Source organism: Protopterus annectens, chromosome 1.part1 (assembly GCF_019279795.1).
Source record: "Protopterus annectens isolate FY-2018-M chromosome 1.part1, PAN1.0, whole genome shotgun sequence".
NCBI classification, from domain to species: Eukaryota; Metazoa; Chordata; order Ceratodontiformes; family Protopteridae; genus Protopterus; species Protopterus annectens.
This window is the reverse complement of record NC_056726.1, coordinates 1134161072-1134188366: the sequence shown is the minus strand read 5'-3', so window position 1 is coordinate 1134188366 and position 27295 is coordinate 1134161072. Positions and strand designations below refer to the sequence as shown.

The 27295-nt window shown below is 40.0% G+C and overlaps 1 protein-coding gene across 1 annotated transcript in view; it reads right to left on the bottom strand.

Moving 5' to 3' along the window:
* Nucleotides 1-26267, bottom strand: part of FAM83E (family with sequence similarity 83 member E) — an 867932-nt gene extending 841665 nt beyond the window's left edge. Inside the window, exon 1 of the mRNA XM_044080329.1 lies at nucleotides 24841-26267. Coding sequence (XP_043936264.1) covers nucleotides 24841-25293 — 453 coding nt within the window. The 5' untranslated portion in view covers nucleotides 25294-26267. The remainder of the gene's footprint in view (nucleotides 1-24840) is intronic.
* Between the last annotated feature and the right edge of the window lie 1028 nt (nucleotides 26268-27295).

The following is a 27295-nucleotide window of genomic DNA, read 5'->3' as shown; positions in this document are numbered from 1 at the left end:
GAGACACATATCAGTCTCTTCAGCATGTTTTATTTATGTTGCAGGCAAAGCTAAGGTTCTTGAAGTTGGTGTTTCTTGAGCTTATTATTTTGTGGACGTGTAAAAGATTCAGCAGAGCTGGATCTGAGGATGCCTTCTATGCCAGGCATAGGTCACCTCTCAGTAACCTGTAGGAAACTGAGTACAAAGATAGGGCCTTGAGGCGATCTGTGTAGGACAGGATATTCATACCCTGGATTCTCCTGGTGAAGAACTTTTGATGGCATTCCAACTATTGCAAGTGCCTGGTTAGGTATATGCCAAGAGGGGTATTGTACTCAATGATGGGTCTGATAAGTGCTGAGTAGAATAGTACTATAACTTTCCTGAACCTGGATGCCATACCCTTGCTTATGAGGTGGGTGACACAGAATGATTTTCTTACTGTCTTGGCTATGTGTTGGTTGAAGGCCAGATTGCTGTCTATATATGTTCCAAGACCCATAACTACCTCATCAACTGTTAGGATTGTTTTATTGAAGGAGTAAGTAGCTCTGGGAGATAATTTCACTAAGGGCAGCATAATGCATTTCTTTGCATTGAGTTTTAATCCATGTCTTTGACACCAGTCATTTGTTTGTGTTAGACCCTCTGGAATCTATGATACCTTCACTTACAATCATCTGCAAACTTGGTGAGCCAGAAGCCTTTAACATCAGCAGTGACTTCCAAAAAGTAGATACCAAGCAAGAGCACACCTAACATGAAGCCCTGGGGTACTCCACTGGTGACTGGTCTCCTGGTGGAGGTGGTCTCATCAATCCTGACTTCTTGTGTTCTGTCTGACCCAACCAGCAAGTTGTGCAGGGATTTATACCTAGTTCTGAGAATTTGTCAACAATACTTGAGTGGGGTATTGTATTGAACACATTGGCCTGTTGAAGGTAAGCAGTATGCACTGTTTTACCCTCATCCATAGGCTAAGAGGTTGAGCAATAAAGAATGTCTGTTACCAAACCAAACTGGGATGGGCATACTGTTTGTAGGTCGCCAATGTCCTATGGCTTTGCATATTAGACTTGTCAGAGTGAAGGGTCTGCAGTTCTTGGGGACGGTTGATGGTCCATCCTTATGAAGATGGATGACCATTGTGTCCTTCCATTCACCTGGCATGTAACCTGTTTTGAGGCTGTAGTTGAACAATGCCTCAAGTGATCCTGCTTGCTCAAGTTTTAGACAATTTATTGGCAACCTGGAATATTGTCAAGGCCCATTGAAGCAGTGTTTTTGGGCATATCAAGCACCACCAGGATCTGCTCCTTGTTAATAGTTGGGGAAGATATGCTAGAAGTGATTTCACAGGGAATAGAGGGGGGTGGTGTTACAGCTAAATTTATCAGCCATTACCTTCCTTCACTAACAGAGTATATAACAAAAGAAAAAAGTCATGGTCAAAATCAGAAAGAGCAACTCTCACAGTGACAAGTGCTCTCTAGTACAACTAAGCAAAAAAATACAAGGTCTAATAAAGTCTAACAAGGCCAATTATGACAGCAGGATAGCCTCACAGGACAAGGATATTAAGAAGACCTTCTTCAATTAAGTCAGGAACCTTAAAGGTAACACTCGGTGGTGTGCAGAACTGGCTGTAAATGGCAAAACCTTCACTGACCAGTGTCACATAGTGAATCTACTGAGTGATAAATTTATCTCTATATTCACCCCGAATATCCTCTGTGAAATCCCTTCTAGCATACCCCCCGATTAGCAACAGGGTGCAGGTTTTGCTGGTGCTTGCCAAAGCTAAAAACACTGCTTCCATGGACCCCCCACAATATCCCCGATTGCCTCCTAAATAGGCTAAAACATGACCTGGTAGGACCACTTGAGGCAGTCTTGAACTACAGCATCCTAACAGGTTAGGTACCATGTGAATGGAGGGCTACAACTTTCACCCCCTCTTCATAAGAGTGGACCATCAAGTGACCCCAGGAACTACAAACCCATCAGTCTGACAAGTCTAATATGCAAAACCATGTTAACAAATTATCATGGAAATGATCAACAAGGATATTGACAACCTACAAGCAATGGACCCATCACAGTTTAGGTTCATATGTAGGTGCTAGGTTATCGACCCAAGGGCCTAAGTAAGCCTAGCCAACAAGGTTCCCTGGCTTACGACACCCAAGAAAGTTAATTTCCTGTGCCCCAGTCGAGCAGAGCCACAGAAGTGATCCCCAGGGTGCATTTCCTATTTACCATCCACTCATCAAGATTTTTCTTGAAGAGTGCTAATGAGGAACTCTGCTTGACATAGATGGGTAGCTTGTTCAAGAGTATAGGAAGTCTCTGGGACAGGAATCTATCCCTCCAGCATGTCCTGTTTATTGTGGTGACAAGGTTTAGGTCCCTAGAGCGTGTAGCTCATTTGGCTTTGTTAAGGTTAGCTCACCTACTCAACCTGTCAGAATTCTTTGAGAAGGTTACTAAGGCTATGAATGAGGGGGGCAATGGTGCATACTGACTACATTGACCTGGCCACAGCATTCAATACAATATCCCACTCAGGTATTGTTGACAAACCCTTAGAACTATGCATAAATTCCTACCTTACTTGCTGGATTGCTGGCAGGCTCACAGTTAGGACCCAAGAAATCAGGAATGGTGAGACCACCTCGACTAGGAGACTGGTCACCAGTGGAGTATCTCAGGTAAGTTATAGTTCCAGTCTACAAAGCTCTTATCAGACTTAGCATTGAGTACAATGCCTGCTATGGCATGTACCCAACCAGGGACTTGCAACAGTTACAATACCCTCAAAGGTTCCTCACCAGATGAATCCAGGGTATGAATACCCTATCTTACACAGATTGCCTTAAGGTCTTATCTCTGTACTCAGTATCCTACAGGTTACTGAGAGGCAGTCTATGCCTTGCATATAAGGCATCTTCTGATACAGCTCTGATGGTTATCTTGCACATCTACAAAACAAACAGCACCAAAAACACAAGATCCAATTACCTGACCTTTGTCTGCTACACAAATGAACATGCTGGTGAGCCAGCAATGTGTCTCATAGGAACCCTATGGAACAAGTTCCCTTCTATGTGAAGCAGACTGACCCTATTAAAGAAAACAGTGATCACTGGAAGAAAATCACAAATTCACCCCTAGCCTGGCTGCCATGTCTCTGATGAACAGAGGATGACAGTAAGTAAATTATTCCCCAACTAACATACCCCATAACACTTAGCTACCTCTTTACTAACATACCTTACCATATAGGTATCCAAGGAACTTGGGGGCAAAATTGGGCTGGGGTACACAGCTTGGCTTGTAAAGACCCTGATGGTTGTTAGCCTAGAATAAACCTGTGGACCTTAGTTTCAGGGAATTTCAGATGCAGATTTTATATATGAGTATCTACATCAATGACATAAACTAGAGCTTACAACAAGTTGTCAACAATGCACATCTGGTTAAACCCAAGTTATATTGGAATTCAGTTTAGCATTACTGGTACAGAGTGCAGAGGTAACTTGGGACCTAGCTGTAGATTAATGGCTACATGCTGCATTTTGCATCTGCAGACATTTGGGGCATAGGCTCCACTCAGCTAACAGCTCAAATAAGTCATTGTTCAGGAAAAGGAAAGAGAGTGACAGCACAAACAGATGAAAAGGTGCAGCTCAATGGACATAATAAAGTCGTAATTAGTAAAATGAAACTCACACTATTACATATAAGGTACATGCCTGGATATGTCCTTGGATATGGGCCTTAGCCCAGAGAAATGGAAAATGTTTAGTAATGCATCAGGACAAATATTACCACACTACACCAATCCTGGATTAATGTTAGATACCCAGAAATCATACTCAGCTGTGTGGCATATTGTAGCAAGGAGTAGCCTGGTATTTTTTTAAACAAGAAAAAAAAAATCTGTAATTTAAATATATCCAGCTGGTAAAATGGAAAGTAAGGCAGTCAGTGTTAAAACCGAAATATGATGGATGAATTTGTGTATCCAGCAAGAAGTCCATCATAAAAGAGAATTAGCTCTGGGCTGTGTGCTTGGAGCAGACTAAAGAGTAACTGGAGAAGCTGGAAAACTCTGCTTTTAGATTTGGCATCCAGATAAGCTAAGAGAAAGACACTAGACGATCAAGAAGTGACAGGATAAATAACAGGGACTTGCATGTGACAGCTAGTGAATATGGGAGGTAACTCACCTCAATGCATACCTCAAGCGAGGGGGAAGCACCCCAGGGGGCTTTTGCATATGTACTAACATTTCAGAAAACCTGTTAGCTGCTATTAGGGAACTGCCTAAAGGAAAAGTGTGTAGGGTCAACAGCTTCTCAATTGACCTTAACAAGAAAATTAACAAGAAATTCTTTACAATTCTTAAGAAATTCTTAACAAGAAATTCTTTGCACATTTAATTAACATCCAATATTACCATAAGAAAAGAAACAGGGCACCCTTCATGGTTCTATACACAATGTTATCACTGATTGGCTGTCATTAATTTAGACACAGCACTCATTAAAAGTTTGGAGCTGTGACATTTTCTTAACCAATTAGAACTTTACAGTTTTCTGCCACCCTGCGAGAGTGTAACCTCAGATGTGATGTCTTTCACTTTTTTTACTCACATTACCTATTTATTTGCAGTTCATGGCTTTGATGTTCCTTGCTTCATACTTATGACAGAGAAGAACTGTCATTAGTATTCTGCCCAATGGGAATCCATCACTCAACCATCCAACTTCAGATCTATATCAAGTATCACTTTACATACCAAACCACTGGCTAAGGTACTTGCAGCCTGTATGAATTATGTACTTCTAGGTCTAGTATTTTCAACCCAGGCTGGATTTGCACATGCACTAATTAATGCAGGTACACTAAACACTAGTGTTAACTGCACATTTGTATATCCATGGCAAATTAGAAAACCTTTTGCAGGCAAAAATGGATGGAGGGTGGAATGTGTCAAGTCTGCAGTTGCATGTCTAAACTTTTAGTCTAGCCATACTTATTAAGACATTTAGAACCCCTCAACTATTCTAGACTATGGCAATAGCAAGCATGGTGCATATCAGAATTCTTCATGAAGCCATCTATCACTATGAGCTTATTAGAGTAGTTTACCTTCCAGTCGCTCTGCTGCTACCAAATGTAGAACACTCATTGATAACTTGCAACTAGCCCATTACCCCATATGCTAGCTTGCTGCCTCCTCCCCTTGTCCATCCCCGAATACCACTCTGTCTTTGGAGTCTGTGATGTTCAGACATTTTATTCCATGATGCCACAGGTTAACTGCTATCTACAGTAGAGGATCTAAAGATTGGTCTTGAGGCCTCTACTGCTTGGGATATACTTTTCCAAGGTGCAAGCCAAAACCACTGGTTTGTGGCTGACCATGTTTGCAGATGACTGCAAGCTAGGCACTATCATAAATTCTCCTAGAGATGTGAACATCCTCCAAGAGGGCCTTACCCAAACTAATGACTGGTGCCAGAAGCATGGCCTCAAACTAGATGCCAAGAAATGCGTCATTATCCCTTTTGGGAAAATGGCATCCTCACTAATTATCATATTAATAACAAAGTACTAAGCACGCAATCAGTCGTGAGGGACTTGGGCACCCAGGTTGATAGCAACCTGACTTTTGAGCAACACGTTGCCTCCGTTGTATGGAAAGCCTTCTATGTGGCCCATCTCATAATTAAGGGTATTTCATCCAGGAACAAGGAGATCATAACATCCCTGTACTCCTCCCTTATCAGACCCATTAGTGAGTACAATGCCCCCTTCGGCGTGTACCTTGCCAAGCACATGCAGCAGTTGGAGAGAACACAGACGTTCTAGACCAGGAAAATCCAGAGTCTCAAACATCTATCCTTTACAGATAGGCTAAAAGCCCGGTCCCTCTATGCAGCCTTGTACAGTCTGTTCAGAGGTGACCTGTGTCTGGCATACAAGGCTCTATCAGACTTAGCCTTGATGGAGTTGCTGCATATCCGTAAGTTAAACTCCACTCAAGCAACTCACACACAAGGCCTCAACCTGCTCAATGACATTAATAGAACTGGTTTGTGGGATAGATTTCTGTCCCAGTGACTCACCCATCTGTGAAATAGACTCCCTGTGCATGCCAAGCAAAGTACCTCACTAGCCCTCTTTAAGAGGAACCTGGATGACTGGATGGGAAACAAAAAATATACCCCAGGATCCCACCTATGTCTCTGCTGGAGAGGGAAAACAGGCGCTGACTTTGTGGGAACATGAATGAAATTCTTGGCTAGGCTTATAAGGGCCTCCAGGCCAATAGGCTCGTATCATCCTATGAACCTACAATAAAGTCAGTGGCTAAGTTCTCTATTTAATCTTATCCTGGCTCCAGTACCAAAGTATCATTGGATCCCTAGTTTTGCAGTTGCAGTATATCAAGAAACGAGAATCTAGAGATGGTAGAAGCACAAATGGATGACCTTAAGAGGCACATAGACAGGATGTACCCAAACAGAGGCATTTGAGAAGGCATGGGACAAATAGAGAAGAGATGAGGTGTGCCAAGTGATAATTTCTGCAGAGTAAATACTTGACAAAATGCCAGCATGGTTACATGCTGAAAGTTGTGGGAAACGATCAAGTCATAGAATGGTCACTATAGGCCCTATACAGTCTCCAGCAAAACGTGTTGCATAGATGTTATACTCCAGCCAGGCTAAATAAAATCAGCACCACTGTTTCAGAGAACATCTAGAGGTATAAGATGGGTCTAGCCAGTCATTAACATAAGTTGTGGACTCTGCCAGGATAGCAGAGGTCTGGAGACATTTTGACTAGTCAGTGGTGTGTCTTATTGCCAGAGCTACAGCAAAGTGATATCATGCCCAAGGTAACTTCCTAAAACTATAAATACGTAATACATAATAATTACCTGTTGCTGCTGCCTACACAAACTGCCAACAGTAGCTGACCCGAGCCCCCCCCCACACACACACACAAACATACACATCAATGTCCTTCCTACAACTTTGTTAATACTTATCCTTGCATCTTTATTTCTTATTGATGGAGTACTCTTTAAAACAGTGAAATATGATCGTGCTTAATAAAACTTAGGGCCGGATTAGTTTATTGCTATTCTGACTAACAACCTGAAAAAAAAATCATCGTAGCTTACATTTGTTTGATAGCAAAAGGATTCTGTAAACCTGTTTAATCTGCCCATAAAGAGCATACAACATTCAACTCTCCCTCCCCTCCCTCCTTTCCTGTCTTTCTCTCATCTCTTCTCTATCTGCCCCATACCTTTTGAATACATATGTGGATTTCTTCTCTTCCATGTCATGGCTTCTCAGTCCTGTCTATGAATTACTTTGACAGATCCAAGGAGTGAATGGTTCCTACAGTCCGGGGTCTTTGCCATCTCCCCAAGATTGTCCTTCCTGGAATATCCTCTTTATATCTCCCTCATGTCATCTTATGTATACACAAGATGTCCTCACAGTCTCTTCTAACCTTTAGAAGAAACATTTTAGAAGAAAGACTTACTTCCTCTAGTTTCTGGACATACCTTCATCCTCCATCTCTTGCTACATTCTATTGGATTTCCACTGAACACCATCAAGCAGCTTGACATGTCTCTCTCCTTCTATGGCCAACAGAACAACATATAGTACACAACATATAGCACACAACATATAGCACACAACATATAGCACACAACATATAGCACACAACATATAGCACACAACATATAGCACACAACATATAGCACACAACATATAGCACACAACATATAGTACACAACATATAGCACACAACATATAGTACACAACATATAGCACACAACATATAGCACACAACATATAGCACACAACATATAGTACACAACATATAGCACACAACATATAGTACACAACATATAGCCTCATCAGGGAATGGTGTAATGGAACCATTATTCTTTTTTTCAGGAGTCTATTCCCCTGAGAATACACGCCAATATTGCACTGGCAAATGCAGAAAGATAAAGAAGATGCTCTTTAGATGGGTGACACTAGCATGATCTGCTCACCAGGACAGAAGACATCAAGGGCAGAGGAATTCCGGAAAACAAGCAGGTTCAGATCAAGTCACAGAAGGATATGATCAAGGTGTTGGAACATATAGGAGAAAAATAGCTCGAGTATACATAACACAATATGGAGAGAGGGGCATATCCCGGATGGCTGGAGAGTGAGAATCCTAGGTCCAGTGTATAAGAACAAAGTGGATATTTAAAAACCATGACCAGTGCAGAGTTATAAAACTGCTGTTGCATTGCATGAATGTGCAGTGGAGGTTGATAGTTAATTGAATTCTTAGAGTAGAAAGTAAGTGGCTGATGAGCAGTTCGCATTCACATCAGGATCCAATACAACCAACCTGGTGTTTATAGTGGGGACGAAGCTAGAGATGACAAAAGAATCCAGCTGAGCATTCCTAAATTTGGAGAAAGCATATAACAAGGTCACAAGGAAACTGATTTTGCCAGGCCTTCAATGATATAAGTCCAGGAAATATTGATAGAATTACTGCAGGCAATGTGCAAGATCCCAATGATAAAAGTATGAACAGTGTTGGGACTCACAGAAGGGTTCCCAGTCAGAGTGGGTGTGCATCAGGGTTCAGCTTTGAGTCCACTGCTGTTCATACTGATGATGAGCTACATTACCAAACAGGTTTGAGGAAACAAATCAACAAAGATGCTGTTTTCAATGTGGCACTTCAAGCAGGCACTGACCAGGAACTTCATTAAATGATAAGGGACTGGAGTGCAGAAGTGAAGGCACTTGGGATGAAACTGAGTACAATAAAACAGCCAACACAAACCACCAAACAGATTAACTTCACTGCAACTTGAAATAAAAAGTCAAAAATAAAAGTCCACATGCAAGTGAAGTGAATGGCTGTAAAATATATCACTCTCAGTCTTCAAAGAATTGGTTCCTTGTTCCAAACCACGATAAGAACACCAACACGAACAATTCCAGTAAAAAAGATTTATTGTATGCTAGCACTGTCAGTAAGCGCTTTCACCTCCACGGCTTTATCAAACTACAAAGTGCATAGTCAGTAAAAACATTTAAATACAATGAAATCAAACCCAATAGGTTCAAATTAAAACAACTAGAAATGACATCATTAAATGAGGGCACACCTTTCCTAAGTTAACCCTTAGTGGTGAGCATATACTATGGTCTAAAAATCCTCTTCCTCTTAAGGGCAGGTTTCACTTGTACCTTGTCATTAATGCCAGGGATTTTATCTGCCCTGAGCCTAATAATCCATTTAAGTTCACATTCTAAAAGGCAAGTATCTACATCCCTCCCTAATATTGGTCTTTAATTGTTGCAGTACACTAAATACAAACTCATGCTCAGCTCCCATTAATTTAATATGTTTTACTCCTAATGCATTATTCTGTCAGATCCAGTTCTGACTGCATATAAGTGTTCACGATTCGTTCCTGAGCTGCCTACAGGTCTTCCCAACGAGAACGCTGTACAGGAAAAGCAACCGTTGGAAATCCAAATAAACTACACACTTACTAATACAACTTGTATCTGTGGTGAACACATACACTACTTTCGTTAATGGGTGTTGGAAGTCTTTCCTGTCATCTATAAAATGACACTGATTACAATTATTACAAGGGACCGTGTTACGTTGTTCCCTCATGTTTTTTTCTTTCAGGAAGGCTGCTTTTTACAAAAGAAAGGGGTCGCGATGGGCACAAGCTGTGCCAATACTTATGCCAATTTAGTTACGGTAGCCTGGGAGAAAGTCCATTTACAAGGGCACAGCCAAATTATGTTTTATAGGCATTTTGTAGATGACCTCTTTTTTATATGGCATGGTACTGCAGATAGATTGAATTCTTTTTATATATATGTTAATAACAGTAGCCCTTTTCTGAAATTTACTATAACATACTCACCGCTGAGTATTGATTACTTGGATGTAACCGTCCACAAGGAAGGCTCTCAACTTAAAACCACAGTATACAGAAAATCTTGCTATAGAGCAGCATTTTTACACAGAGACAGTATGCATAATTCAACTATATTTGGTAACATCATAAAAGGACAAGCTATTAGAACATCGCAACTGTGTTGTGAGGACACTAGGTTACAGGAAGAGCTTGATAAGTTAAAGCAAGCTTTTTTGAATAGGGGTTATGAAGAAAGGCTCATTGCTAATAAGTATGCTGAGGTAGCGAAGTTGAGAGGAACTAGGGCTAGACCTTATTGCTCAGACCGACATGTAGATTCCGTCTGTACAACTGGCTTGAAAAGACCAGAATCCATAATACTTCCATTCGGCAGTAATATAGATAGAATAAAAGAAGCAGTGGCAGCTAACTGGAATATTTTATTAGTTGATAGTAAAACCAGAGAGCTAGTGGGAGATAAACCCATGTTTACATATAAAAATATGAAGTGCTTAAAGCAACAACTTTGTTATAAGGAAACAAGTCCCAGAATTGATTTTGGTTTCGGGTTAGCTCCTTTTGGTACCAAGAAATGTGGTAATTGTCCACAGTGCCCATACATTGATGAGTCTCGTTTTTTTAAGAATCCGGACACTGGCTACCTATGGGAGCTAAGGAACAACAGTACCTGTAACACATGCAATGTTGTGTATGTTGCACACTGTGGAGTGTGTTTCAGGTACTATGTTGGTAAAACCAACCGATCTTTGAGAGAGAGAATCAGAGACCATGCCTATTGTTTAGAGAGAGGACAGGAATACAGTGCATTGGCGAAACATACTTTATTGGAAGGTCGAGATCATATATTTTATTTCCAAGTACTACATGTTCAATACCCTAGTGTTAGGTTAGGTGATATTACGAACTTGACAGAACAAGGTGAACTTAAATGGATTTTTAGATTAGCAGCACATCGGGGGAGAGGCTTAAATGAAAGTGTTACCATTAAACCATTTCTTAAAGCTAGAACTCTAAGGTAGTAATGTTATATGTAGTATAATTGTTTTTTATTTTTATTTAAAATTTTATGAATTGAGTTTATTTGTATTATTTATTATTCAAGTATTATTTTGTTCGTTTCTATATTTATGAACTGATATAGAGCAAGTTTTTAAAGATATATATTTCAGTATGCATATGATAGTTATGGACATAATTGCCCTTTTAAATGATAATCAAGTTCTGTAATTGCCTAATTAATTGAGATAAAACTTGGTATAAAATCTAGCTTGATTCATTATATTTTTAAACATCTGATGAAGCAGAAGCATTTCCGTGAAAGCGCTTACGTTTTGTTCTTTCTTATAATAAAGAGGATTTTGACTGAAGGCTGTTGCTTCTGAAGCTTTTTAGCGAGTATCATTACGTATTTCAACATTGACTGAAGTTGTTGCTTCTTCCTTGTGATTTTTTTCCTATATATATATATATATATATATATATATATATATATATATATAATCTCTAAGATCGCAATACAGTGAAGAAAGGGTAAATTCCCAGATCCTCACAGTACCACAAACGTGCACAGAAAAAAGTTGGCACATGTGATCAGCTGATGTTTGATCAGCTGTACCATCTTTTTGGTTGTCTCAGTGTCTTGCAGGGAACCCAAGATCCACATCATTTGACTGAATGTTCATTTGATTGAAAACTCATTTGATTAAACATTCATTTGAGTGAAGCCTCATTTGATAGAACAACAGCTATGCCATAAACAAACTTTCTGCATCCACCCCAGCAAATATCCCTCTATCTATCTATATGTATTTAGAGAGAGAAATCCCCAAGTAACAAGGCTAGAACACTGAAGGCTATTCTTTGCTGATATTATCAGCCCTTGACTGGATCTTAATATCCTTTCCAAATAAAACTTCATCTCATGGAATGCTATCATACCTTTCAAGCAATATACATCATAAGGCACCAAATCAACAACCTCAAAACACATCACTACTACCTGGTAATAAAACTTACTAGGTTTCATAAAGATATTTTATTAATATACATGTCTGTAAATGAGAGTCACTGAAAACTAAGCTCCCCATTAAAATGTTCTTATGTGTTCTAAACATACTAGCCCCTCTCAGAATACAAATAGTCAAAGCCAACCCTGCCCCATGTCTATCCTCAGTAACTAAACAACTCAGGAAACAAAGAGAGAAAGCTTGACAGGAATTGGAAAAAAATAAAACAGCTCCTACTTTACAAGTATATAGACAGCTAAGAAACCTCACAAAATGTAAGAACAAAGTCAAGTAAATTATTACTCAACCAATGAAAACACTCACTAATAAACTAGAACTGTTTTTGGCCCTCAATCAAGAAACTGTTGAATCCAAGCCAACACTAAACACACAGAAACAAAATGATACCATAGCCAACCAATTCAATACTCAGCTTATTCAGAAAATAAATCATTAATCAACCAGATGGCTAATCAAGCTCTTGATAATCACTACTTAATCAAATAACCTCCTTTAACATTTCTTCTTTCAGACATTTCCTACAGAAACAACCAACAATATGTCAAAAAATTAAGTCTACATCTGTCACTGACAATCTATCAGCTGAGGCTATTGCAATTCCAGTCTCATTTCTGATAAATCAATCCATATCTGTAAATAAAGTCCCCCTAACTATGGAAAAATATTCATTATTCCACTGCACAAGGACATAATCAATACAGATTGTTCACGCTGTTGGCTAATTATCATTTTATCTCCCCTATAAAGTATTCAAAAAAAAGTATTTATAAATATAAACAACTCCACAGCTGTATAATAGACAAGCAGCATTTATCTGCAACCCAACATGGCTTCTGTCCTCACCATAGCACACCTACTGTTTTGCTGAAATTCGTTAATATTGTCAACCCTAATAGAAATTCCAGAAACCTAGACTCCACCATCTTCTCAGACTTATCAAGAGGTTTTGATACTGTCACCCACCAGAAACCAGTACATAAACTGTCATTCTTAAGGCTCACAACCTTCACTGCAGTAGTTCCATAGCTACCTGTCAAGCAGAGCACAGACTGTGAAATGGGAAAATGATTTCTCTACCTTCTTGCCAGTAAATGTCAATATCCTATAAGGATCTATATTGGGCACCTTTTCAACATATTCATCAATGACCTCTACAGTACTAGAAAAAATGCTGCACTAGTTTAATACGCTGATGACTCAACCCTAATCTGCTCTGAAAAACTCTAAACTTGTAGTATCGGGCAAGTAATGTTGTTATTGTACTGTAGGGGCGCTATGGGGAATTAGCAACATGTAGTGTTGGTTCTGTATTCTCTGGTAACTTGTTGTTTCCGGTGTATGTATGGCTGTGGAGAAGTTGTGAACATGTAGCATGGATGCGCACCTGGAGGCTCTTAATAAAGAAAGGCCTTACAACTCCAGAACCGTGTGGTCTCCTTATTTCCCAGGATATAACATATTGGCGACGAGAGTGGGATGCCTCCGAGTCCACTGCGAGTGAAAACGGCGGGGTGCAGTTAATGTCGGACGACGAAGAGACTGGGCCTGCCGGAGTTATGTCTGGTTCCATGTTGGGGTCGCTGGTTGCATACGACTGTCAGACCCAGACCTGGGAGGAGTATTGTGAAGTGTTGGAACATTTTTTTGAAGCAAACCAGATAATGGATGCGGGCCGGAAGCGAGCCATATTGCTGAGCTCGGTGGGCAGCAAGACGTACAGTCTGATGAGGAACTTATTGAGTCCTGATAAACCGGGATAAAACGCTCACGGAGTTGACGAGCTTGCTTCAGTCACATTATAACCCGAAGCCGAGTGCAATAGTCCAAAGGTTCAAGTTAAATTCAAGGACTAGAATGGCCAATGAAATGGTAACGGAGTATGTCGCAGTGCTGAGGGAACTGGCGCAACACTGTAATTATGGGGACAGACTGACAGAAATGCTAAGAGATAGGCTCGTATGTGGCATTGCAGATGACCGCATACAACGCAGATTGTTAGCGGAGCCTGAGTTGTCGTTTGAAAAGGCCTTGAAGTTGGCACAGGCCATCGAGACGGCGAATAAAGACATTCGTGATTTACAACCAAGAACCATCGAAGGGGTGGGGAGCAGGAGTGCTACCCCACTGCCAGTGCATAAAGTGGTCGTGGAGCATAAATCACAAGGGAAGTCTGGTCAGTATGCCTGTTACAGGTGTGGCGGGGAACATCTGTCAAGGAACTGTCGTTTTAAATGAAAAGTGTCATGCTTGCGGGGAAAAGGGCCATGTGAAGAAAATGTGCCGATCAACGCCCTCTAGGGACCAGCCGAGAAAGGGGGAGGAAAAGAGCAGTAGGATGGACAGAAAGGGAAACCAGAAAATAAAACGGCAGTATGCACACCACATGCGTGAAGGTACAAATCAACACACCAGGGAAGAAGAGGAAGTGTTTACTATGTTTAACATGAAAGAGGCCAGGTGGGAAAGAGTTGATCCCATTACAACCCAGTTGGACTTAAATGGTAAAATGGTGCAGTTTGAAGTGGATACGGGATGTAGTGTGACAGTTCTGTCCAAGGCTGAGTATGGAAAGTTATGGCTAAAAGAAGCTCAGGAGCTACAGGACTGTTCAGTGACTTTGAAAACATATACAGGTGAAACAGTTCCCACACTGGGGATGGCCAAAGTAACTGTAAAACATAAAGATAAAGTCAAACAGTTGCCAGTCATGGTGGTAGCAGGTAACGGACCAAACCTGTTAGGCCGGGCGTGGCTAAAGGAGCTGGAAATGGGTTGTCTACGGCTCCATAAAGTAGAACAGCCAGGGCTGGCCTTGCAAGAGGTGCTGGAGAACAATGAAGAAGTGTTCAAAGAGGAACTGGGGACCTGGAGGGGTCCACCAGCAAAGATACACGTTAAAGAAAATGCAACGCCAAGATTTTACAAACCCCGACCCGTACCATACGCAATGAAGAAGAAAGTGGAGACTGAGTTGGAGCGACTCACCAAGCAAGGTATAATTGAACCAGTGAAGTTTTCGGAATGGGCGGCACCAATTGTTCCAGTATTAAAGCCAGATAATACTGTACGCATATGTGGTGACTACAAGCTAACAGTGAACCAAGTTTCGAAACTGGAGCAGTATCCATTACCCAAGGTGGAGGATGTATTTGAAAAGCTGTCAGGAGGTGAAAAGTTTAGTAAACTGGACCTCAGTCATGCATATCAACAAGTAGTTCTGGAAGAAGGGTCAAAGGCATATGTCACCCTTAACACACACAAAGGGCTGTTCCAAGTCAATCGTTTACCCTTTGGTGTTTCCTCTAGTCCATCTATTTTCCAGAGAATAATGGAGGGACTGGTGGCAGGAATTCCGAAGGTGGCTGTGTATCTGGACGACATCCTGTTGACGGGTAGGAACAATTGCGAGCATCTGGAGACTCTGAACGAGGTGCTAAGGCGACTGCGAGAGGCTGGTTTACGGGTGAAGAGGAGTAAATGTGCTTTCATGGCAAAGGAAGCAGAGTTCCTGGGTTACAAGGTGGATGCATCGGGCCTACACCCCCTGCCAGACAAGGTAAAAGCCATCCAAGAGGCACCTGCACCCACAAATGTTACAGAGCTGAAGGCCTATTTAGGCTTACTCAACTATTATAACAGGTTCCTACCAAATCTGTCAATGCTGTTAGCTCCTTTACATAAACTATTAAGGAAGGAGACCCGGTGGATGTGGCAGGAGGAACAAGACAAAGCGTTTGAGCAGTCCAAGGAACTAATGCAGTCTTCAGAGGTTTTGGTGCACTACGATAGTCACAAGGACTTAATTTTGTCATGTGATGCCTCACCTTATGGGTTAGGGGCCGTGTTGGCACACCGTATGCCAGATGGACAGGAAAGACCCATTGGGTTCATGTCACGAACCTTAACACCAGCGGAGTCAAACTATTCCCAGCTAGACAAAGAGGGTTTGGCTGTAATTTTTGGAATTAAGAGGTTCCACAAATACCTCTATGGCAGGAAGTTTACTGTGTGCACCGATCATAAGCCTTTGTTGTCACTGTTCAACGAGATGAAGGCCGTGCCTCAGATGGTTTCTCCCCGCATTCAGAGATGGGCTGTAACATTGAGAGCTTATGAATATGAGATTGTTTATAAGCGGAAACACCATAGCAATGCAGACGCGCTGAGCCGTCTGTCGCTACCGGGCCTCCAGCGAGGAAACGGAGGACCGAGTGTTGATGATGGAGGACATCACGTTGGTGTCAGCGAAGGAACTGAGCGAATGGACACGAAAAGACCCGGTGTTGGCTCGAGTGTTTCAGTGGGTCCAGCAAGGCTGGACAACACAACAACCTGATCCAGTTTTCCGGCCTTATGAGGTGAGGAAAACAGAGCTGAGTGTGCAAGATGGATGCGTGTTGTGGGGGGCATGAGTGATAATTCCGCCCCCAGGAAGACGTGCACTTTTACAACAGCTGCACCAGGGTCATGTGGGCATCACCCGAATGAAGGCCTTAGCACGAAGTTATTTCTGGTGGCCAAAGTTGGACCACGACATTGAAGTCGTTGTGAACGAGTGTAAAACCTGTCAGCAACATCGCAACTTACCTGTGGCGGCACCACTACACCCATGGGAGTGGCCGAGTAGACCTTGGCAGAGACTTCATATAGACTATGCAGGGCCTTTTATGGGGGAAATGTTCTTGATAATAATGGATGCTCATTCTAAATGGATGGATGCCTACCCAGTCAAAACACCCACTTCCACCACTACCATTGAATGCCTGAGGAAGAGTTTCAGTAGCCAAGGATTACCAGAGACTATTGTATCAGATAATGCTTCATGTTTCATGAGTGGAGAGTTCAAGGGTTTTCTGGAAAAAAAATGGCATTGTACACGTCACATCAGCACCATACCATGCGGCTTCCAATGGCTGTGCTGAAAGGGCTGTCCAGACCTTTAAAGCGATGATGAAAAAGGCCGGAGACGGAAGTATGGCAGCCAAAGTATCAAGGGTGTTATTCAACTACCGTATTACACCCCAGTCTACCACGGGATTGTCCCCTGCCGAGATGTTGCAAGGACGGAGATTAAGATCAACATTGGATCTGGTGCATCCAAACATCCGAGCTAAGGTAGAGAGGATACAGTGGAGGCAAAAAGAACATCATGATCGACGACGGAGAGAGAGAAGTTTCCTGGAGGGAGATGCAGTGATGACGCAAAACTTCAGTTATGGACCTAAATGGATTCCAGGGTTCATTGTCAAGAGCACGGGTCCCCTGTCGTACCAGGTGAGGTTGAATGGAGGTTTAGTGGTGAGGAGACATGTGGATCAGATTCTGCGGAGTGCACAGGAGAAGGACTCCATGGAACTGCAAGCCCCGGAAATACCGTTAGTTTCGGGAGAAGGGCTCGCAGCGGCAGGAGGATCTCCGATCTTGGGGGCCGAGGGAGACCGCTGGGATTCGGAAGGAGAAGTTCCCGAGGACCCAACTTTTCCAGGGATGGACATACCGGTACCAGAGGTGGTAACTGTGACACCGGAGTCACCTAGGGTGGTACCCTTGCGCCGTTCTAAGCGGGCACTGGGTAAACCTAGTTACTTGAAGGACTATCAGTGTTACAATTGCATGTCTAGCTTAAAAGAACAACCTAACTCGATTGTAGGAAATTAAGTGACTAGATGGATTGGTTTTGACTTGCTCCCTTGTTTTTTCTTATGTAAGGAAGCGTATTCAGCGCTTAAGAGGGGAGGAATGTAGTATCGGGCAAGTAATGTTGTTATTGTACTGTAGGGGCACTATGGGGAATTAGCAAAATGTAGTGTTGGTTCTGTATTCTCTGGTAACTTGTTGTTTCCGGTGTATGTATGGCTATGGAGAAGTTGTGAACATGTAGCAGGGGTGCGCACCTGGAGGCTCTTAATAAAGAAAGGCCTTACAACTCCAGAACCGTGTGGTCTCCTTATTTCCCAGGATATAACAAAACTCCAAGAATTTTTACAACAAACTTATTGATGGAGTCATAGCTAAACAATTCACAGCTCCTTCTAAACCCTAAAAAAACTAAATTGCAGCTCTTTACCCCAAAATACATCTCTTCTAGAACAGCAGTATTCGGTATCATCAGTGCCAACAACAGCATGACAGAACAAGTAAACCAGGCAAAGTTACTGAGTGTCATCATAGATGACCAATTGAAAGTCAACCAACATGTATGACACATGGTTAAAAAAACTCATCAAAAACTAGATACATAATACAGAGTGCACAGTCATGGATGAAAGAATGCTCATAGATGTCTAAGATACACCTTACACTGATCAATTACACTACAGTGACCATAAAACAGTGGCAAACCTCTTGCAGCTAAGCCATGCTAAAGGACAAATTATTATTACATGGATACAAATTGAAAGGGTGGATATTCTGGGGTGACTCTTTGTCACTGCTGCTCTTTTGTTTTGCCATTAAGCTGTCTATTTAACAGATTAGGTAATGCTTACAATTTGGCTCCCAGAAAGCAACAGCATGTAAAGAATTCTCATCTTCCTTCTGTGGGTTTAAAACTGTACAGTTCATCAGATGAGGAGCTGAAAGCACATCTGCAAGTGGTCAGAACTTAGATGATATAAGTATGTCATTTTGTCTTGATACATGTGCAGAAGCAACCTTTAAAGCAAGAAAGCTGCAGCACTAAGAAAATATCAGTTGGAACAGGAATGTGATATACAGGAACTTTAGCTGGAGGGAGTGTATAAATATTTGGGAATTAGTGAAGGATTGTTAATGAAACATGAACAAATGTGAAGAAAAGTCAGTAAGAAATATTTTAGAAAACTAAAATTAATACTGGAAACTGCCTTGACAGCTAGGAACAAAGTAAAATCTATAAACTGATTTGATCTTTCTGTTTTAACTTACAGTTTTGGGGTGACTGACTAACCCCAAAAGGTATTGGATCAGTTGGACAAGAAAACAAGAAAAATGTTGTTTATATGTTGTATACCAGGATTATATATTCCTCATTCATGATTACGTCTCTCCTCTGATCTAAAAAGCAAAATCAGTGCCTTGCTGACAGCTCTATCCAAATGATAAAGCTGACCTTAAACTAGTAAACAAATGATGATTCCAGTCCTCTGACAAAACTGATTCTAAATCTCACTACCTCATAGCATTTACCTTCCTCCACTTCCCCAAACCTAAAGCATAACCACACACATTTATTTCCTAGCACTACATTTAGCTGTTATGTTACCTAACCTCATTGTATTTGCAACTATTTTGTCCTGTACTTATTTTACTTTGTTCAGGCTAGGACTGAAATTTGTCAGTTGTGATCACTGCCTTACCGTAGTTAACAGATTCAAACAAAAAATGCAACAGCATCTATAAGAGATTATAATAGTCTGTTTTTGATGTAACAAAAAGGATGATAGTAAAAAAAAAAATATTCCATTCACTGTTGTAGCAGTAAAATTGTTTTAGTCACTAAAAACCTACACAGTGCTAATAATTTCTTACCCCCTTTTTTCTCAAACAGTTCCTTTATATGCCTTTACTGATAGATAAGGCAGCATTGTCACCTCACAGTAAGATGTTGTCCTGTTCGATTCTCAGCTAGAGTGTCTTCTGTGTGGAGACATGCGTGATGATTGGATGGGAAATGGGAAATTCACCCCGGAGATCACTTCTGTGGCTCTGCTCGACAGGGGCACAGCAAAATAATTTTCTTGGGTGGCGAAAGCCAGGGTACATTTTTTGGCTAGGCTTGTATGGGCCCTAGGGCCGATAGCCTAGTACCTACCTATGAATGGGCGTACCTTTGTTGAAGGTTGTGCATCAGGGCCGGCAACTCGGCACGTAAAAATCTACTGCCAATCATTAGCGGACCGGATTTCCGCTGTGGCGACCCCTAACCGGGAAAAGCTGAAAGACACAACAACAACAACAACAAGTCTGTTGCCATTGAATCTTCTGTTAGTCACAGCTCACAAACAGCAGGCTACCCCTTTAAAGGGTATTTAACATCATTTGCAGACTGTTCTACTGCTTCATGATTCACAGTTGATAAGTCTCTCTTTTACCATATGATCATAGGATCATAGGAGGTTACTAAGCTAATAACCCTAGGGCCCTTATAAGCTTAGCCAAGTTTTACCCTTATTTCCAAGATTAGTACCTATCACCCCTGTCCAAGAGGGACATAGGTGGAACCCCTGGGGTGAACTTACGGTTACCCATCCAATCGTCCAGATTGTGTTTGAAGAGTGCCAAAGAGGTGCTGTGCTTGACATGAAGCAAGAGTCTATTCCAAAGGTGTGGTAACATCTGGGAGACAAATCTGTCCCTCCAGCAAGTTCTATTAATGTCACATACCAGGTTAAGGCCATTAGAATGAGTAACCCATGTACCATTTGATTTACAGATACGCAGCATTTCCAATAAAGCAGGGTCAAAGATTGCCTTAAATGTAAGGCAGAGATCACCTCTGAGCAGTCTGTATGAAACAGAATAAAGTGACAGTGATTTCAGATGGTCCTCATAGGAGAGATGCTGAAGACATTGAATTTACCTTGTGAGGAAACTTTGTGGCCTCTCTAATTGCTGCAGATGCTTGGAAAGGTACATACCAAAAGGGACATTGTACTCAATTACTGGCCTGATGAGGGATGAGTACAGGGAGGTTATAACTTCTTTTTTTCTGGAGGAAATGTCCTTACTTATGAGATGAGCAATATAGAATGGCCTTCGTACCACTGTGGAGACATGGTGATCAAAGGTAAGGTTGCTGTCAACCTGTGTGACCAGGTGTCTCACCACTGAGTGCATACTTACGGTGTTGTTTTCAAAGTGGTAATTACCAAGAACATCACTCTTACTAAAAGAGATGATAATACATTTTTTGCATTGAGTTTAAGGCCATGACTTTGGCACCAGTCATTTGTTTGTGTAAGACCCTCTTGTAGAATGTTGAGATCATTTGGAGATTCTATGACCGCTCCCCAGTTTGCAGCCATAAGCAAACTTTGTCTGCCATAAACCTTTCGTTTTAGCTTGAACTTCAGAGAAATAGATTCAGAACAGTCAAGGTCCCAGGACTGATCCCTGCGGAACATCACTGGTTACAGGTCTGCTGTTGGAGGTGCATTCCCCTATTTTGAGTATATGGGTTCTGTCACTGAGCCAGTTAGCATCCCATCAAATGATATATGGGTTGATATCTAGCTGGGTGAGTTTGTCAAATATGCATGAGTAGGGGATAGTGTCAAAACTCTTGGCTAAGCTTAGGCAGGCTGTGTGCACAGATTTCCCCTCAAGGGACTTGGTGTCTGTCTCAAATAAGTCCACCAAGTTTAACAGGCATGAACTCCCTTTGACAAATCCATATCGATGGGGACAGGTGTTTGGAGGTTACCAATGGCTTTTTTTGATAATGTCCATGATGATTCTCTCCATGGCCTTGCAGAGAAGGCTAGTCAGGCTAATAGGTCAGTAGTTCCTGGGATCAGTGGAAGCACCACCATTGTGCAAGGGGATAACGGTAGCCTATTTCCATTCAGCTGAGATGAAGCCAGTGCTTGGACTATGACTGAAAAGAGTACCCAATGGCATTGTTAATTGTTGTTAGAGCTGAGTCCTTTGCCTCATATATCTATACATTTGTATATACCCACACCCAAACAAACACACACACACACACACACACACACATATATATATATATATATATATATATATATATATATATATATATATATATATATTATTTTTCTTTATTTTATTTATTTAACATCTGTTTTACCAGGATAATCCGGCTGGATAGCTACTGTCATTTTCAGCAGAGTCCCGGGGAGAAAAGCTCCAAGAAGTTAGAGTGCAAGTACATAGTAGTTAAAGAATAACAATTAATAGGATACTGACAGTTTTTAGAAGGCAAAGACAGTTAATGCAATAATAGTAGCAGGATAAGTGAGAATACAGATATACAGATTTTATAAATATATATATATATATATATATATATATATATATATATATAAAGAGAGAGAGAGAGTGTGTGTGTGTGTGTGTGTGTGTGTGTGTGTGTGTGTGTTCATATAAATATATATATATATATATATATATATATATATATATATATATATATATATTTAAAAACACACACACACACACACACACACACACACACATACACACACACACACACACACACACACACACACACACACACACACACACACACACACACACACACACACACACACACATACCAACTCTGAGATCGCACTACAGTGGAGAAGTGGCAAATTCCATTTTCAATATTTTGAGTTTTAGCTATTTTGATTTTCAGTCTTCTGAACTTTTGATCTTCTGAAGGGGGACATATATATATATATATATATATATATATATATATATATATATATATATATATATATATATATATATATATATATATATATATATATATATATATATATATATATATATAAACTATAGATATATATATATATATATATATATATATATATATATATATATATATATATATATATATATATATATATATATATATATATATATATATATATATATATATATATATATATATATATATATATATATATATATATATATCTATATATATATATATATATATATATATGTATGATATTATCAAATTTTGAATTCTCACTTACCCAAAAATTACATTCATGAGTCGACTTCACCGTAAACTTATTTTAACAAACACCCAGAGCACAGAAGTTGTATTCTGGGAAATTAACCACTTGGCCACCATTGTGAACTTTGACCTTTCCCCCCACTGCAGTGCAATCTTGGAGTTTGTATATTTAGTTAGGGGAGTGTGGGGGTGAAGCACCCAATTTGGGTGGGTTTGATTTACTTCAGTCTGTTTTTTCCTGGTGGCCAAGTGGTTAGTTTCCTGGAGTACAACTTCAGTGATCTGGGTGTTCGTTAAACTATGTTTTCAGCAAAGTCATCTCATGAATGTAATTTTTAGGTAAGTGGGAATTCAATAATATGAAGTAGACTCATGTATATATAAATATACTTTTTTTAAGTTTAAAGTAGGACTTTTGCAAGAACACTTAAAAGAAAGCATACAGCAATACTGGGTGGATAATCCTTATAATGTTCAGTGCTGGAATAGTAATTATTGAGCATTTTGGTCTTTCAGCATGTGCTATTGCAAAATCATACAGCTTGTGTGTTATTTTGTCACATTTCCTTATCTTTTTTATATTCACATATGACAAGAAAATACTACAGTTATCAGAATTTGTATGTTAGCTGGCATTTGCTCTGTTTATTTATTTATTTTGGTGAATTTTGATCACGTCAGTAGCCGCGCACTAATGGTATACTTCAGTAATATTGTCTCTGTTGTCTATTTCATACTCTATCCTCCTCCATCCTGAAATAGCATATTTACTACCAGTCTTTGTTATTAATGTTAGTTCTAACCTGCTCCCCTTGTGCGTTGATTATATATGGTCACCTGACTCTACCTACATTATATCTTTTGTCTGTTAGTAATGCTTTGGTTGCTCATTTTCTGGGTTGCAGTTTTGTCTCAGAACAGTTCTGTTAATATTCTTACAGCTCCATACTCCAAGCACTTTTTAATCTCCTTCATCTGTTTTCACTCACTTGAACTTAATCTATTGAGCAGCATTCTGCTAAAACTACAAGGCACCATATTTCATACCTGTGCATTCTTACTGACACAGACTGGTCCTGTTATTCAAACTGTTCCTATACATAAACCAGTTAAACAGGCCCTACTCCATATTTTCTGTAACAACATCCATTCTCTTTATCAAGTGCTTTATGTAGTCCAGGATTGCAAAAATAAATTATTATTTTTTTTTGCATCCAGTGAAATAACTCTCAGAATGGACATACTACTCCTTTCAATGTTATATCCCACTAGTTTACCTGCAGCTAGGTATGTACTTCTTTCTCATAATTCCTGAGATGCTTATCATCAAAAGCTGCTGTTAATATCCTTATATTTCTAATTATCATTCAAGGCTATATGACATCATAGTTCACTACACCTTTTATTTTCCTTCCACAGATACAGTGACTATCTTTTTGGTTATCATACCCAACTGATGCACTTTGCAGCCCCTTTCTTTACCCTCTGACTGCAATCTGTATTTCAAAGTATTCGGCTCATTTTGATATGGCCTTTACAATGCACTTCACCCTGAGTATGCACTGATTCAACTCCAGCAAATTATTTTTAATAGTACGAGGAGACATTCTATCCCTTTATTTCTAAAATTTCAGTTAATTAATGTATGTATCTGCCATAACGTGTAAACCAGTAAGTCATTAAGAAATCCCCCATTATAATACCAGAGTGTTTTTACCTAATAATCCTTAATATCATATACACATATTACATATACATCATACCGTATACCACAGAAGTAAGTATAGAAGTGCACAATGTGTTCTTGTAAGGGAACTGTATAAGCCATAGTGATGGTTACAGATATTTACATGTATGTGGGCATAATGATTAATGGCAGAGGTAAGTATACCTTTTTCTGGTTAGCTGTGTTATCTCTGCAAATCTGCAGTAACCTGAGTGTTGAAAATAGTAAATATCTGAAAAATGGTTTACAGTTTAGATAAAATGAGTATTTATGAATGCCTAGAGGGTTTACCTACACCCCTGGCTAAAAACAGTGAAGTCCCTTTCGTATCTTACAGTCACAGTTGCATAGTTACACTACAGTGGGTCATACTTACTGCAGTTGGTACATACTTATCAAGCAAAACAGATAAACCTACCTGGGTGGCATTTTGAATAAGTCGCCTCACTATTTCTTTAATGTGTGGAGCATTTTCACCAGGAGGGTGGGTGTACACTGTTACACGAGTGATCCCCTTCCAGGAATTTTCAACAGGCCATCCAATTTCTAACACTGGAGTTGGTCTGTCTGACTTCACTGGCCAGTAGCTTAAACTGTGTTCTGGTCCTTGATCAGATTCTGCTTCACCATCCAAGTAGCGCACAGGGCAGTAGGTCTCGACAGAGGCCTCTATGCGAGATATTTCTTCCTTTGCCAAAAACTCCCTTATTCTCTCTGCTTGGAGGCAGTTATAAAAAGCAGTGGTCCCAGTTGTTAGTAGGGCCTCCATAGCAAGACGCTGCCCCTCAGAGTAATAGAACTCGGGACTTGACTCAGTCAGCTTCATGTTGATGTGGTCATCGTCCAGTGTGTTTATCTGTGAGTTGGCCATTATGATAAAAGAATAAATAACACTGTCAGATTGGTAGAAATAGAAACTAGTTCTGCTGCCAAGTGCAAACACCAAGATACAGAGTTTTAAAATGGTTCTGTTGTAGCACAGTGAGGGGAAAAAGCAGGTGTGAAAGTTTTTTTTTTCTGATGGATTAAATTAAAGATTTCTATTAGTAAAAGGCTATTTGCATTTTAAGATCTGCCAGGCATACTACATGTTTCTGAGGAAGAGGTAAATTAGTAGTGATAAATAAACAAGTTCACATTCATAACATAGTCTTTAATAACATGCATGTGTAGAAATTAATTTCTTAAGCATCACTTTTTAACAAGAAGAACAGTAAGCATGGATGATTAAAGTGTGGTCTTGAAGTTTATGGTGAACTCTGCAAGACCAGACTGTCTTTCTGTTTTATGAAAGGTGAAAAAAAGAAAAGAAAGCATTATTAATTGTATGACATTCTGGGATGTCACATTAAAATCTAGGAGTGAATATTATTCTTCAACTGAACAGGGATCAGATGGCAAGATTTTTTAAATCCAAATCCATTATAAATTAAAATATGAAAGTTCAAACAGTTGCTGATAATCCAAATACCAAAAGTGCTGGAAAAGAAGCTTCTCCAAGATGATATTCAATGATTCCAGAAAATCATCCCTTCTTTGAATCATGTGCATCTGTAATCCAAAGTATTAGTGCAAAAATCCACCGATAACTCATTTCCTTTTAAAGTGTGCATTCCAGGAGAAGCACCGTGGCTTAAAGGAATTAAAAAAGATGCTTTTTTCCCCAGTGAAAGTATTACAGGTAAAACACGGAAGAGCTGGACAGCCATGCAAATATCTATAAACAAGTCAGCTGACTCTACTCCTCTCTGTTATCTTGTCAAGTTTCTTCTTCTGTTCAGGAAAAGCGTATGACAGTGTGAGTGGTTTGAGCAAGTGTCTTGTCTAGTACAAAAGGCATTTCCACAGTTTACCTTATTGTTCATGTTTTCATCAGTTGATGCCTGCAGGCAACCTTGTTCCGTTAACGACACAGCATATCCTTTTAACTCTTGTGTCTTGCCAGTGAAGTCATCTCTCTGTAACAATATATGTAATTAAAAGAATGTTTGTCTTTCATTTAATCCTTTGGTTGTCGGTTTCTTAGCTGGCTTTTCTGTTAGCCTAAGTCTCAGAATTCAAGTAGTTGTTTGTAAGTTTTAGACTTTGCCCTGTTTTTAAATATTTTTTTTTTCTGACCCCGTGGAAAATCAAGTGATCAATTCAGATAATAAACATCACTTTAGACATTGTTCCTTGTAGAGGGAGAGATTCTTTTTACTTAATTTATTTCCTACAATTTCAGATAGTAGAGGGGAATCGTGACTACTTTATCTGGAACTATGCGCTTTCTCCATTTCCTTTTAACTATTTCTTTTTCTCATGGCTTTTTTTTTTTGTTTGACAACTGAACACACAATGCTAACTATTGAAGGTGTATATACCTTGCAACCAGGAAGCGGCTACCTTGCCAACACAACCACAGGTTATCAAGTGACAGCCTGTGTCACACGCCCATCTATGCTGCCACAGGTTTCATAGCTACCTTTGTTAACCCTATACTTCCCAGACAGGAACAAGTGCTTTTAGTAAGTGCATGATCTGTTTGACCCTGGAATCTTACAAATCATGTGCAAAGGACTGACAACACTCAGTATGAGGAAAATAAGAAAAGAAATCCCTCTGCCTTTGTATTAATTTGCACTTTTGGGACACATATACATAATGCACAATGATAAAATGATCCATATATACCTTGCCACATACTATCTCCTAATTATCTACAAAAACTTCATTATTATTCTGATTTTTTTCTCTTACCTTTCCTAACACATGTATAACTAAAGTAATATTCAAGTACGAAATGCGAATGTTTAAAATTTTTAATAATTTATAGATAAAAGATAAAAAAAACATTGCAGCAATGTGAGTTCATGTCAGCAGTAAATCAAGAT